Source organism: Hippocampus bargibanti, linkage group LG06 (genome assembly GCF_051943395.1).
Source record: "Hippocampus bargibanti isolate YZ-2025 linkage group LG06, ASM5194339v1, whole genome shotgun sequence".
NCBI classification, from domain to species: Eukaryota; Metazoa; Chordata; class Actinopteri; order Syngnathiformes; family Syngnathidae; genus Hippocampus; species Hippocampus bargibanti.
In genome coordinates, this window is record NC_142739.1 from 20,728,242 (window position 1) to 20,742,291 (window position 14,050).

Below are 14,050 nucleotides of genomic sequence, written 5' to 3' on the forward strand. Positions count from 1 at the left end.
CTGGTCAATCGCATGGCACATTAAGACCATTCACACTCAAATTATTTTTGGGAGAAGACACCTTCAATTTAAAAAAAAGTTGGCAGTTGAAATATTTATTAGCAAAGAATGAATGGATAATTTACAGCTTATAGACATGAATATTGACTTTCTCCATTTCTAGCGCAAAGATATTTGTGTGTGAGATGAATGGTTGCTGTCTAAGACCTCATAGGAATGCGCTAATTCTGTCCAATAACGAGGGATTCCAGTCCGTCATGAAGATCAGCTCTTTCTTGCCCTCTTCTGTTCGGCCTGAAGGAAAATAAAAAGTCACATAAGCATTGTATATACACGGTTGTATTTTAGAGGAAACACTACAAGGAAATGGTTCTGACTCATGGGATGCTGCAGCCAGTTGCGGTCCATGTAGTAGAGATAGCAGCTTTCAAATTCTTTCTCGCTGTAGTAGGGCACGGACACGGGGATGAATGGGTCCATGTTGTCAAACCCCCTCTAAATGACAAATAGATAGCAAAAACAAAGCACATAAAGGAAAAGTGTTTCAGATTTCATGACCGTCCGTGTTTTGTGGTGTTATTTTAATTTATGTGAACAGTTTTGACAAGCGCTGAGTGACCTGAGTTAACTCATTCACTGCCAGACGATGTGCAAAAAATGGGTCCATACCGGTGCCAAGGTTTTTGTCCTTTTCACTGAAATTGCAGTACCTGCAGAATATTGCGTTTAAGAAGTTGTAAGAAACCTCAGACTCTCGTTTTTGATTCGAAAAAATAATTCTAAGTTATTTGGGTCTGGAGTTATCTGAGCTTGAAATAGGGGCGGGTGTATAAAAGGCAAATGCTGCCCCCTCGTGGAAGGAAAAAAAAAAACACTGCAAGAGGTCTGACCACCACTTTATCGGTATCCTCGCAAGAAAAACCAAAACCCAGACGAATTCGGGAATGGCGCTCCACGTCTAAGAAACCTTAGACTCTCTTCTTTCATCAGAGAAAAATAGTTAATTCATAAGTTATACGGGTCTGGAGTTATCTGAGCTTGAAATGGGGGTGGCTGTACAAAATACAATACAATACGTATTGATTTATATAGCGCTTTAACAACAGCTGAAGCTGTAATAAAGCACTACCATGGACAAAAGGCAAATGCTGCCCCCTTGTGGAAGGGAAAAAACATTGTCAGAGGTCTGACCAGCGCTTTATAGGCACCCCCAGCAAGAAAAACCAAATCTTTAACAAATTTGGGAATGGCATTCCACATCACGCTTTTCAATTCTCGAATACATTTCGGAATGGCAGTGAATGAGTTAAATAAACAAGGTAGTGATGTAGCTAAAAAAAAAATAACTTCTCCCTGCTCAGCCTAAAATGTAGCGTGAACCAGTCTACATAGACATAGCTTTCAAATGAGCTGAAACTCTCAGATCAGTGGCATTACAATCAGATAAAACATAACCTTCTTTTAACTGCTGTTTTTTCCCGCCATCCTTGTATTACAAAAAAAAAAAAAAACACCTGGCTACCTTCAGTTCAGTTGCTACAAAAGCAGCAGAAAATATTCACACGTGTGCACTCAACTGGCCTCATCCATGTACCGTCCTTCGACTTAACCCATATTGGGTTCAATGAAAACTAAATGCCTTAAAGTACAACCGACACCATTTTTTTGTTTCCTAACTGTCATTAGAAAAATGTTTTATCGCATGTAAAACACCCAAAACGCAGGCTGATATTTTTAGTCAAATGCAAAACACCAATAAAAATGACTTGAAGTGTCCCAAAACTACTTCAAAATGACTTCAGAAAATTTCAGATTCAGAAGGTGCCGCCCCCTTCTTCGTGACATCACGCCAGGACGTCTTGCCTTGCTCGAGAATCAAAACAATGGCTTCAGATTCGGAGAAGATGCTTTCTTGTTACTCATCCAGTTATGAATATGATTCAAATAGTTCTGAAGAGGAAAGCATACATGTTTGCAATCGATTAAAGAAGTCCTTCCGTCTCATTTTGAGGCGTCTGGACTCCAATGTAGCGCCCAGAAAATGCACAAGATGGCGCCCAAGCCCGTTGGAAATGGGCTGTTTTGTCCGCTGGGAATTTGTCAAATAGTAGTCTTGGTGCAACACAAAACGACTCACCATCGCGTTTTTCATGTTTTTTCCTTCTAATTTCACCATCAACACGGATCAACACGAAGTTTTCAGACCAAACAAAGTACCCAAAATGCATTGTGTGTCGCTTTCTCGGTCAGGGGTGTTCCTCACGTGACGTCACATCAGGCATCGTCATCAATTCGAAAACAAGACTTCCTGAATATTCGGTGCGAGTCTTAAAACGTAAAATATCGCTATATGCGGTGGAATCTTTGTAAAATCCGCTCAGTAGAAGTCATTTGAAGTGATTTTACAAATTATGGACACAACTTGTTCGGAGGCGTCGGTTGTCCTTTAAGTTAACAACTTCATATGTTGCGTTTCAAGTGAGCAAAGAATGAACCCTGACCTCTCCGAGAAGCTCCTGGGGCAAGTACGCCAATTTGGGTGGGTACACAGCCCCCGTATGAGACAGAGTGGTGATGATGGCGCCACCCGTCTGAAACAACACGCTGCATTAAAAAAAAAGGGGGGGGCGGTATTAGTCAGCCACTCTTGTCGCATATTCTTCTCACCCAGTCGGTCCGCATCATCTTCCTCAGGTTGTAAACCAGCGTCAGCTCATTAGGATTCACCTGGTGACAAGCAACAACACGTGAGGATGTAGCTGCAAAGGCGGTGTGACGCTTAGCTTGATTTACTCACCTCGCTTTTGTCCTCTTTTTGAATACTGGACCTGCCCCATAAGGCGTTGACGCCGTCCACGGCCACAGCCAGGTGGAAATCACAACCCGGCTGCCCGCTTTGCTGCCTCAGCTCCTTCATCAGCGCTCCCACCACATCGCTGCTGCTCTTCACGCGTGTGATGCCCTTGATGTGGAAACATATCACACAGTTTTCACAGCCCTGCTTTGTTCAGCAGAAAGGTCGATGCTGTTGGATGGTCTGCGGCCGGATCGATGCATGGCTTGAGGAGCCAGCGATTGGATTGGATATGCCTTTATTAGTCTCACAGTGGAGAAATTTACATTTCACAGCAGCAAAGTGATGAGATGAGAAGAAAGAAGCGTCAGCGTAGAGCACCGATGCGTATGTGGGACTGTCGCGGCTTGGAATTGAAGCGAATTTACGTGGGACAGGAGATGTGAGACAATTTATTTTCATCAATGGATGCTACAGCTGCATTTGCTTTCAACATTTAGCTTGTAGCAGTCCAGCATATTTCACCATGACGTCCCTAATCCACTGTGGAAAAGGACGCTTTGATCTTCTCCTCTAATCTAGAACGGCTTCATTCTAACAAAGAGGGTGCAGAAAGTGCTATAGATTCAATGACTGTCTGTGTCTTTTGTGTTGTTTCACATTGCTATTCAGGTTTTTTTTGTTTTGACTTCAAGATGGCGCCGCGAGAGTGGCTGCCTTTACAGCAGGTCCTGTATTGTGTTTTTCTACTTATTCCTTTCCTATTATTTTCATCACTTTGCTGCTGTGAAATATACATTTCTCAACTGCATGATGAATAAAGGCTAATCCAATCCATATTTGAGTACAATAAACCCCCACATTGGTGGATTTTTAAAAAAGCCAGCACACACTTTTTTTGGTGATGTAAGCACAGAACCAAGATGGATCCTTTTGAAACATTTTCCACCATTAATTTGACCCATAAACTTCTGAAATCAATTGCTAAAAACACATCTGTGAAGGTAAACATAAATAACACTCTCCTTACTACTATTTTTGAATAATTGGCTTGTGCTGAAAGATGTGACAAACAATATGTCAAGAAAAAAACTATTTGAATATCTGAACTTCATTTGGAGTAATCAGAGGCACTTTAAATGTTTTTAGGTGTGTGCTTCCTCCCATTTGACATGAGTTTAAGTGTCACTAGTTAATTATGAGCAAAACTCGAAACGGGTTATTAGGGCCGTGCACATCTGTGCAACCAGATTTTCTCACTTTTGTTTCCCTTTAACTTCCCCTCTTGACATATTTTTTTCCAGTCGAGTTGGACAGAACACATTAACTCATTTGCTGCCACTCCCAAATTTATTAGGGAATTAAAAAGGATGATGCGGAACCCCATTTGAAAATTAGTTAGGGTTTTGGTTTTTCTTGCAGGGGGTGCCGATAAAGCTCTGGTCAGAGCTCTGGCAATGTTTTCCCTTCCGGAAGGGGGCAGTATTTGCCTATTGTCCATGCTAGCGCTTAGTTATAGCTTCAGCTGTTTTTAATGCGCCATATAAATCAATATGTATGTACAGCCATCCCCATTTCAAGATCAAATAACTCCAGACCCATATAACTTAGGAATTAACTCTTTTCTGATGAAAGAGGAGAGTCTCAGGTTTCTTACGCTGTATTGAATGTTTATGTAGTCTTAAAAGTCAATATTCTGTCAATATTCAACACGCACCATTTGAAACGTGGTTGTGTCGAGTTGTCAATCTGAGGCCGGACACATTAAAAAAGACATAAGGTGACAGCATTTCACAAAGCAAAAGACGAGAACGAGAAGTATGTTAAAGATCGCAGTACATTAAAAGTGACCAAAACAAAAAATATATACCATATTTTCTGGAAAATAAGGCACACCTTCAACGAATGACATATTTAAAAACCTTTTCCATACATAAGGCGCACTGGATTATGAGGCGCATGGTCAGCTTTCGAAAAAAACTTCATTTAGGTGCGCATTATAGTGCAGAAAATACGGTATATAAATTATATTGATTAAGGTTTTTTTAATGTCATGACAGCACTCAATAAAATGCCAACCTGATCAATCAGCTCGCCAAGAGGGCTTCCCTCCTCAGTGAACTCTCTTTTCGTCCACACGTAGCGCTGCTTCGTCTTTATCTGGTGACCAAAGAGTAAAAGTTTGATTACATTTTAATGTGACTTTCTTCACAAGACATTAAGTGTGATGCTCAAGAAGATTTTAAATGTTAAAACTTTTCACCTGAATTGTTCTCTGTACAGTTGACATTGTTTTAAAAGCATATAGCCAGCATTTGAGTTGCTTTTGAATTTGTTTTCTTTAGCTACAAAAAAAATCGTTACAATATAAATTCAGTGTTTAAAAGGAATTCATGGCTTTTATGCAAAACATATGTAACGTTTAGCGATATTTACAGATGATTTTATTACATTTTTTTTAAATTTCAGTGGACATCAGTAACATGCAGATTTTTACTTTTAGAGTGCCGGCACGGTCATTATGCTTCCAAAAGGTATTTTAACTCATTCATTGCCATTCCCATATTTATTCGGCAATTGAAAATATGACGAGGAACGCCATTCCCAAATTCGTTTGGGTTTTGATAAAGCGTTGGTCAGCTCTCAGCCCTTGCTTTCTTGTTACACATCCAGTTATGAATATGATTCAAATCGTTCTGAAGAGGAAAGCATACATGTTTGCAATCGATTAAAGGATTTATTTGTGCCATTTTGAGGCAACATTGGGGAGAAATCTCACACACAAAAAAAGAGGCACAAAATGCGACCTCCTGTGTCCACCTCCGTTTCCACAGGCTGATAAATTCCTTATATGGCGCTTGGACGCCCTCTTCTGGCCAACACGAGGTCCCCAGACCAAACAAGTACAGCAAAATACATTGACGTGATGGAAGGACCGCTACAATGCGTCTTTTTTTACGGTCATGGGGCGGTCCTTTCGTGACGTCACGTACGGACTCGTCACCAACTCAAAAACAAGACTTCCTGAATATTCAGCGCGAGTCTTAAAACGTAAAAAATAGCTATATGCGGTGGAATCTTTGTAAAATACGCTCAGTCGAAGTCATTTGAAGCCATTTTACAAATTATGGACACAGCTTGTCCGGAGACGTCGGTTGTCCTTTCAAACAAAAATAAATCACTCCCCCGATGTCAATTAATGTATTTTAATTCAGGCAAGTAGATTACAAACTGCCAAAGCATAACGACTTGCATCAATGTCTCATTAAATCATTAAGACAATCGTGCCTTGCAGCTGCAGACAACGCCTGCTGCTGTGCATCGGCATGTAACCCGACCTGCTGTGATGACAAAATGGAGCCCCATTTAATGTCTACACGTGCCTTGAGGTGAATGCTGTCTGAGATCACACCGATATTTCACCTAACATTTTGCTTCTACCTTGGAGAGGAAAGGTTCGTTGGTGATCTTGAAGTTGCGCAACCACTCAGTGGCTTGCAAAGGTTGGTCGAAGCGAGAGGCGTTGAAGGATGAAGGCAGGAGCTCCTTGCAGTCCTTCACCCACCTGTGGGCTAAACGGAGGGGTGGGGGGGAAACAAACACTAATATGACTATAAATCGACGGATGACTTGCTGTTTATTTTTCTCTGACTGTTCTGAACGCCTGCTTTCATGTAAGTCATAGAGCAGGATAATTATCCAGGGAAATTGTGACATGGCTGTAACTACCGTACTTTCCGGTGTATAAGGCGCACTCAAAAGCCTTGATTTTCTTCAAAAGATGACCCTGCACCTGAAACGCAGGTCCGCCTTCTATGTGAAGTAATATTGAGCCACAACAGGTCTCGAAACTAATCAGCAGCCAGCGACTCCATTTCCCCCTGTAGAAGTCGTGCTTAACCCCAGCCTCTAATGTAGCGCATTTGGAAAACTTTTATATATTTCTGCATTATATTTGGAAAAGGTTTTTTTCATTCATTGAAAGTGGGCCTTATATGTGGAAAAAGTTTGAAAATACACCATTCATTGGGGGTGCGCCTTATACGCCGGTGCGCCTTATACACTGGAAAATACGGTACATAAAAGAAAAAAAAGGATCCATTTTCAGAATACATTTTTAAAGTTACTTTTTAAAAGAACCCTTTTTTATTTATAAAAAAAAACATCAACTCATTCACTGCCATTCCCAAATTTATTCGGGAATTGATAATATGATGTGGAGCGCCATTTCCGAATTTGTTCGGGTCTTGTTTTTTCCCCGGGAAAATGCAACAAGTGCAATAGTGCTTCCCTGAAAATAAAAACATTTATTTTACCATGAGGATGAAGGCAATACAGTATTTTCAAGAAAATGCTAATTTCTTTTAAAATAAATTTGAATATTTTTCTGAATATCTTAATTTTATGAGAAAATAGTAAAGGTAGTATCTTTTAGATCAAAGGTATCCAAGTCAAGGCCCGGGGCCAAATCTGTCCTGCCACATCATTTTATTCGGCCCCCAAAATCAAACTAGTGAAATTCCATGATGCTTTCAAAAGTCCGAACCAAAATGTCAAATTATGCTATTTAAACCACACTAACAGACATTATTTTTTACTTCAAATTTGAAAACTAGTTATTCATTAACTTGTTGTGCACTCTATATGTAATATGTGGAGGGGATTTAACATTCTAATGGCTTCCCCAAATCCATAAAGGCCCCCCAAGAAAATGTAACTACAACGTAACCCGCAGCAAAAAGTGAGTCTTACTCCCTTGTTTTAGATGAAAGAGCAGAAAAAAAGAAGTGTATGTGGGATTGTCAAAAGTCCCTTTTGCAAAATTAGTCACATATTTTTCCTGATGTCGTTTTTTTCCTCCTTACAGAAAGAGTTAAAGTGCTATATATATAGCGCTTTATGTCAGAATGTATTACAGTAAAGTCTCGTTATATCGATATCGGATATATCGATAGTACCGGTTATATCGATACTATTTCTATGCACGCACGGAGAAAATTACATGCAAACAGGGTCGGATATATCGATAGTCCCGGTTATATCGATATTTTTTCGGACTCCCTTGAATATCGATATAACGAGACTTTACTGTATTTAAAATAACTTTGTGATAATATTCACCATTAATATGAATGGTTTTCTGTTCCTCATGATTGGTAAAAATGCACCCAAACTATCGGAATGAAAGTCAACTTGCCGGGTACATACGCAAGGTTACTGCTAGCTAGCCTGCACGCTTGCTTCTGCTGCCTCTCACAGAAGTATATTGATGCTAACGTTAACGTGGGGCTTGTCATAGTGCCACTGACATTCGACTGTTTCATCGATGGTATTGTTTCATTGCAAATTAGAATGTATCTAAATTAGAACCTGTTCTCTCCACAAAGGTGAATCCTTCGGTCCATTCAACCCGATTTTTTTTTTACTCGTCCGCTTAATCAAAAGGGGGCGTTTACCTGTTTCGATATCAACGGCACCTAAGTCAGGATCATCCAATCAAAATGGCACTTACCGCCAACACGAGCCGAAACAGCAAATGAACAGCGATAATTTGCGCTTTTCTAGAGAATGGTCATTTTGGTCTGAAATACAGTAAAGTCTCGTTATATCGATATTCAAGGGAGTCCGAAAAAATATCGATATAACCGGGACTATCGATATATCCGACCCTGTTTGCATGTCATTTTCTCCGTGCGTGCATAGAAATAGTATCGATATAGCCGATATCGATATAACAAGACTTTACTGTAGTCAGAAATCTGCCGATCGGTGGAAAATTCTCACCGCTGCATTTTAAATCTCACCATCAGGTATATGCAGCACCAGCCATCCCTGCGTATAGCAAAAGTGGACGGCGTGACAGAGAGACAATGTCTTGCCGCCGCCCTTTAATCCATCTGAGCAAATCAATAAGGTTCATACAGAAGAACACTAACTTTTGTTGGGGCGTATTTTCAAGACAGTGTGATGCATTTTTCAAGGATACAGAACATATATCGCTGCGCGGGTTTGCTCATATCCGTTTCCTTCAGGTAGGAGATGACCTCCAGGGCGGGCTGCCTCACCATCACGGCTGCTTCAGTAAACGTCTTAACCTATGCACAGACAGTGAGCTCTCACTTCAGACTTCTATATTGTTTAAAAATAATAATAATAACATCAATAATATAAATATCCGGATGTCTAAAAGAACCAACCTGCTGCTGATATCGTCGTGGGAGGCCATGAGGGAAGAGAGTGCGGACGTCTGAAGGCGGTATAGTGTAAAACTGTCCAAGATGCTTCTCTGACTGACTAGCCTAACAGGAGCCAGAAAAATAAACACATCAAAATCAAATGTTTTTCTCCCACACCACACAAACTGATGTGTAGAGAAGTACTGGCGGGTTTACTTACCGGATCATTCTGCTGTGTTCTAAAGACGGAGAAGGGCTCAGGTTCTGGCTCAACCACCAAGGCCTCCTGTTGTTGGCCCAATCCACTTGTATGGAGCCACCGAACATGCGACACCTCCAAGAAAATATAAAGAGAGATAAATTAGAGAGCTATGCAAGTGCTTCTCAAAGTGTGGTTTCATGTATTGTACCACTAGCAGTATGCAGGCTCTTGAAAATGTTTCACTCAACTCAAAAAGATAATTAAAAAACAATCTTCGCAACATACACACTGATTCACAAGGATAAAGAACCATTGATTTCATGCAGATTAAATCTACACATTTAAAACATGAAATACAATTTAACATGAAGATAGTGGTGAGTTTATTTCTATGTGTCAATTGTATTTGTTTTACTTTTGATGTATGTAAACTGCATTTTTCCCCTTGAAAGTCCAGTACATTTTTCAGTATAGCTCCGCTGTAATGAATGAACTTTATGTCCAATGGTGTACATGATATTTGCACATAACTAATGTGTATCTTGACAATTATATTTAAACATTTAAGTTTTTTTTTTGCAATTTACAGTTTATTATGGTTTCACAGGTCCATATGAAATGAATGAAGGATACAGCTCAATTCTATATCTGTTAATATGCTGGAATATTTCCATTTTAAAATAACCAAAACTAGGTGAGTAATACAAACCATGTGAGAAATAGTAATGCATTTGATAATACAACGGTGTTACCATTTTTATAATATAATCAAATGAAAATTAAGAAAGAAACATGTAACTTTTTTAAAGATTCAACTGCAACATACAGTGTTTTTGTTGAACTTTTGAGTGCAGTTTCCGTATTTATGGTAACTATAAAATGATGTACTGCCTGTACATCATTTTACAATGACACATCTACGTTTTTTTTAATAAACATCGACGGCCCGCAGTGGTACTGTTTTTAAAACTGAGGGCTAAGTACTATATGAAAATGGTCGGTGGTTAAAAAGACAAACAGATGGGTAACTGAAAGAGAGGCATGACAACTTTGCAAATCCAAAATCTGAGGAGAGGGCTTGTTACGTCACACGAGTGTATGATTTTGAAGTGCGCCTTTCAACACTTTCATGTCTTTCAATTTCTTGATCTCCTTGATGTGCGTATCACCCTGACGCATAGCACACACTTGCAAATTGTATAAAAGGAGCTGTCGCGGGACAGAGAGATTGGGCGAACCACGGGGCAGAATCATCTCAGACTCACGCCCGGCTCAGGCCGGGCGTCGGACGGACATCACGGCCCGACTTGCTCAACTCCACGCCACGATCAAGCCCTGCGCGTCACCTGCCTGGGAGATCTGACAACGAACCTACTTACAAATAAAGAGAAACATCAAACTCTTTATTGGCGAGCTAGCCAGGAGCATTTGTTTCCCTCCTCCTCAGCCCAATCAACTCTGCAAATGGAAACACCCAGATTTCCCAGCCCCCCGTGAACCCGGCATCTTCACAGCAAGACCCCTCAAGCCGAGCTCCCGATGGACCGCCACCACCCGTGGGCGCCCCGACCCCACCGTGAAACCTGCCGCACCCTGATGGCCAACATCGTCCAATTCGCCTGGCGACTCTGCAACTAGCTGCATCGTATATGTCCACGATCGCACATCGTCGGACATCGCTTATGTCCACGATCGGACATCATATATGTCCACGATCGGACATCGCTTATGTCCACGATCGGACTTCGGGAAGACGCTTCATGGCCGACACGGCCGCCGACGTCAGCGTTCTTCCTCAGCGTCCTGCAGAGCGCCATGGCAGCGCGATCAACGCCACCGTCGCCGATGACCGGCCTGTCCGTGCCCGGCAGCATGGCCAACCCCACGCACCTTCGTCCTCACAATCCTTCATCGATTGTCCAACAACTCACGTTGAGAAGACCTTCCGGCATCGACTCGACGGCCGCGAGGGAAGTTTCCATCGATCGACTCAAACTGGCAGTCGTAGAGCACTCTTTGCCGTGCTCCCGTACAACGACTTCAGGCACCACGAAACCTCCTCGGCAACCTCCCAACCGACGCCTGCCACGCCAGGTGACCGTCATCTTGCCTGGCCTCACCGTGTCGCAGAATGACTTTTGTTTTTATTTCTTTTTCCTTCATCGTTTTCACCGACTTCGGATCCAGGAGGGGAGCCCTGTTGCGTCACACGAGTTTATGATTTTGAAATGCGCCTTTCAACACTTTCATGTCTTTCAATTTCTTGATCTCCTTGATGTGCGTATCACCCTGACGCATAGCACACACTTGCAAATTGTATAAAAGGAGCTGTCGCGGGACAGAGAGATTGGGCGAACCACGGGGCAGAATCATCTCAGACTCACGCCCGGCTCAGGCCGGGCGTCGGACGGACATCACGGCCCGACTTGCTCAACTCCACGCCACGATCAAGCCCTGCGCGTCACCTGCCTGGGAGATCTGACAACGAACCTACTTACAAATAAAGAGAAACATCAAACTCTTTAGGCTGCGTAAATTGAAGCTTTAAACCATATAAACTCTGTCTTCCATGCTTACCAATTGCCGAAGCCTGAGTGGCATCCTCTGGAGGGCCATTTTTTAAATAACGGTGGCGATGTAATACAAAATAAAAAAAGCGTTCAATCGAAATGTCCAAGATAATGCAACAATGGCACCGTCCTGTCACCTTAGGTCAAAACGTAGCAGCTAGCTGGCTAAGAAGGAACAGAAAACGCAATTATTTTGGAATCTAAAAGCGCATACATACACTTATTATCACGCCCTATCTTGAAATATTCTTCAGTATAATGTCCTTCCCAGGTTAAAATCCCAGGATAACGTGGAAGAGAACCGCACGCACGACTAGGGCAGCAGTCAACATGCGAGATACGTCAGGGGCGCCGCCATCACGCAGTCTGCCTGACAGGAAGTGACATCACATCCACCGCCAATCAGACAGCATCAGGCAAAAACAACTGTAAAATGGAGTTAATAACTCTTAACATGGACGACCCAGGACGTGTTCTCAAATAGTATTGGAGTGCAAATATGTTTTTGTTTGGATTTATACATGAATATAAAAGTAGAAGAATAGTATTTTATTACTTGTTTCACACTTTGAGAATCACCTGTTTCGCTATCTAATGGACTGTACTACTGTTTTTAACAAGAGCAGTGCATCAGGACAGGGATCCTAACAAATCAACAAATTATATTTATTGAATTGAGGCATAGTCTATTTGGTTATTTTTACCATCCTTATGTAATGTCACGTCTGTTGCTTGCTTTCTTAAAACACCCTAAGGGTAAAGAAACAGACATTTCTACAGTACTTTTCCCGCCATGCTAAAATTGGCTCGTCTTTGGGGTTCTTGCTTTATTCAATGAGCCAATCTCCGCCTCTTCTCTTGCTATGCCAAGCTGCTTGAAACTGCACTCCAAGCTGAAGCGAAAGCAAGCTTTTAAGAAAATGATCCATAAGAATCATCATGATTTTAATGGTGCAACGGCACATGCCAAACACAAGCATCCAACTTCTCAGAGTAATCAAGTGAGTGCTACATGCCCTGCTACTTGAAGCCTCCACTCGTCAATTTAATGATATCCTCTTCACTCATGATGTCAGCTTTCATCACCAAGCCACCAAAGTGCTCTGATTAATGGAAGCTTTACTGTTCATGACATTGCCACACAAATAACCCCCACCCTAAAAAAAGGTTATTTTACACATCAGTGTATCACATAAGTGGCTAAGAAACTCAACGTGGGCATGCTTATTGTGTTCAGTAACAGGTCTCGTTCACAGAAATTCATAGTATGACCCTACTACTCGATTTGGACTTCTACAATCTACATTAAAGTTGAATTTCTTCCATATTTTAAATTAGCAGGGCACTAACCTGATATGATTGACATTCAAAATTGTCTTCACTATCATTTATCCATATGCCCTTCAAATGCATATACCTGCAGGATTGAACTTGAAACCAGTCGGTGATGGCTGCCCATATTGCCTGTATAGTATACAGCCTACAGTATACAGTGTAGGCTTCATAATCTACTCATCATGTTGCTGCAATAAACTAACATTTGCTGGCTTTCTTCCTAAATTCTTACGCTTTTGCGAGTCATAATAGGTCTGTCTGTCCTTATTAATTGCTCTCCTTCCTCTGTACTTTCTGATTTGGTGTCACATGATTTCCTGTCGTGAAATACATACAGTATAATACAGCATGGTCCAACATGACTTGTTTTTCTTGCAGGCAGCTTGCAACCCATGAAGGAGAAAAAAAGATGTAATTATGTTTGCAATCATTTTGGGGCCTCCATTGATGTAAAAAAATATATTAACCTCTGAATTGCTTGGAAGCTTTTGCTGTATAAAGTGGATGTGAAAAATCTTCACACTCAAGTTCAAATGCTAGATTTTCTGACCAATATAAAAGCTTCACCATATATGGGATATTTAACCTCTAAAACACAGTTTAAGAGAAAACGTGTTTTTGTGAAACAAGTAATAAAACGGCAAATGTTGCAGAGAAAAGCCAATTTCAACTTCTAAAATTTACAAAGGGTCCGCACAAACACTTGTCCTGCGACAATTTAAAATAAGTTATATTATGCAGAACACAGTCACATCCCCAGTCATAAAGGGATGCAACCAAATGTTCACTTTTCTTTATTTTTATTTACATATGCGATAATGTGTATGCAAAGCATATCATAACTAATTGCACATTTATCCTGAATCTTTTTGAGTACCTTGAGCTCCCTTCACAGCTAGTATTTTTTTCCCAGCAAAATAAGGGATGGGCTCCAAAATAATTCATGACAACATGCCAGAGAGTACAAAGCAAA

The 14,050-nt window shown here is 41.1% G+C and overlaps 1 protein-coding gene across 1 annotated transcript; it reads right to left on the reverse strand.

The window, feature by feature from the left end:
• Window positions 1-79: 79 nt before the first annotated feature.
• dap3 (death associated protein 3) lies at window positions 80-12,105 on the reverse strand. Its single transcript, XM_088999326.1, has 12 exons — window positions 11,750-12,105; window positions 9,191-9,304; window positions 8,992-9,093; window positions 8,781-8,889; window positions 8,599-8,691; window positions 6,236-6,366; window positions 4,874-4,954; window positions 2,798-2,962; window positions 2,668-2,727; window positions 2,502-2,591; window positions 378-495; window positions 80-294 (listed from the first exon to the last, which is right to left on the reverse strand). Exons 1-12 carry the CDS (start codon window positions 11,786-11,788, stop codon window positions 209-211), a joined length of 1,188 nt encoding a protein of 395 aa, XP_088855452.1. The 5' UTR covers window positions 11,789-12,105; the 3' UTR covers window positions 80-208.
• Between the last annotated feature and the right edge of the window lie 1,945 nt (window positions 12,106-14,050).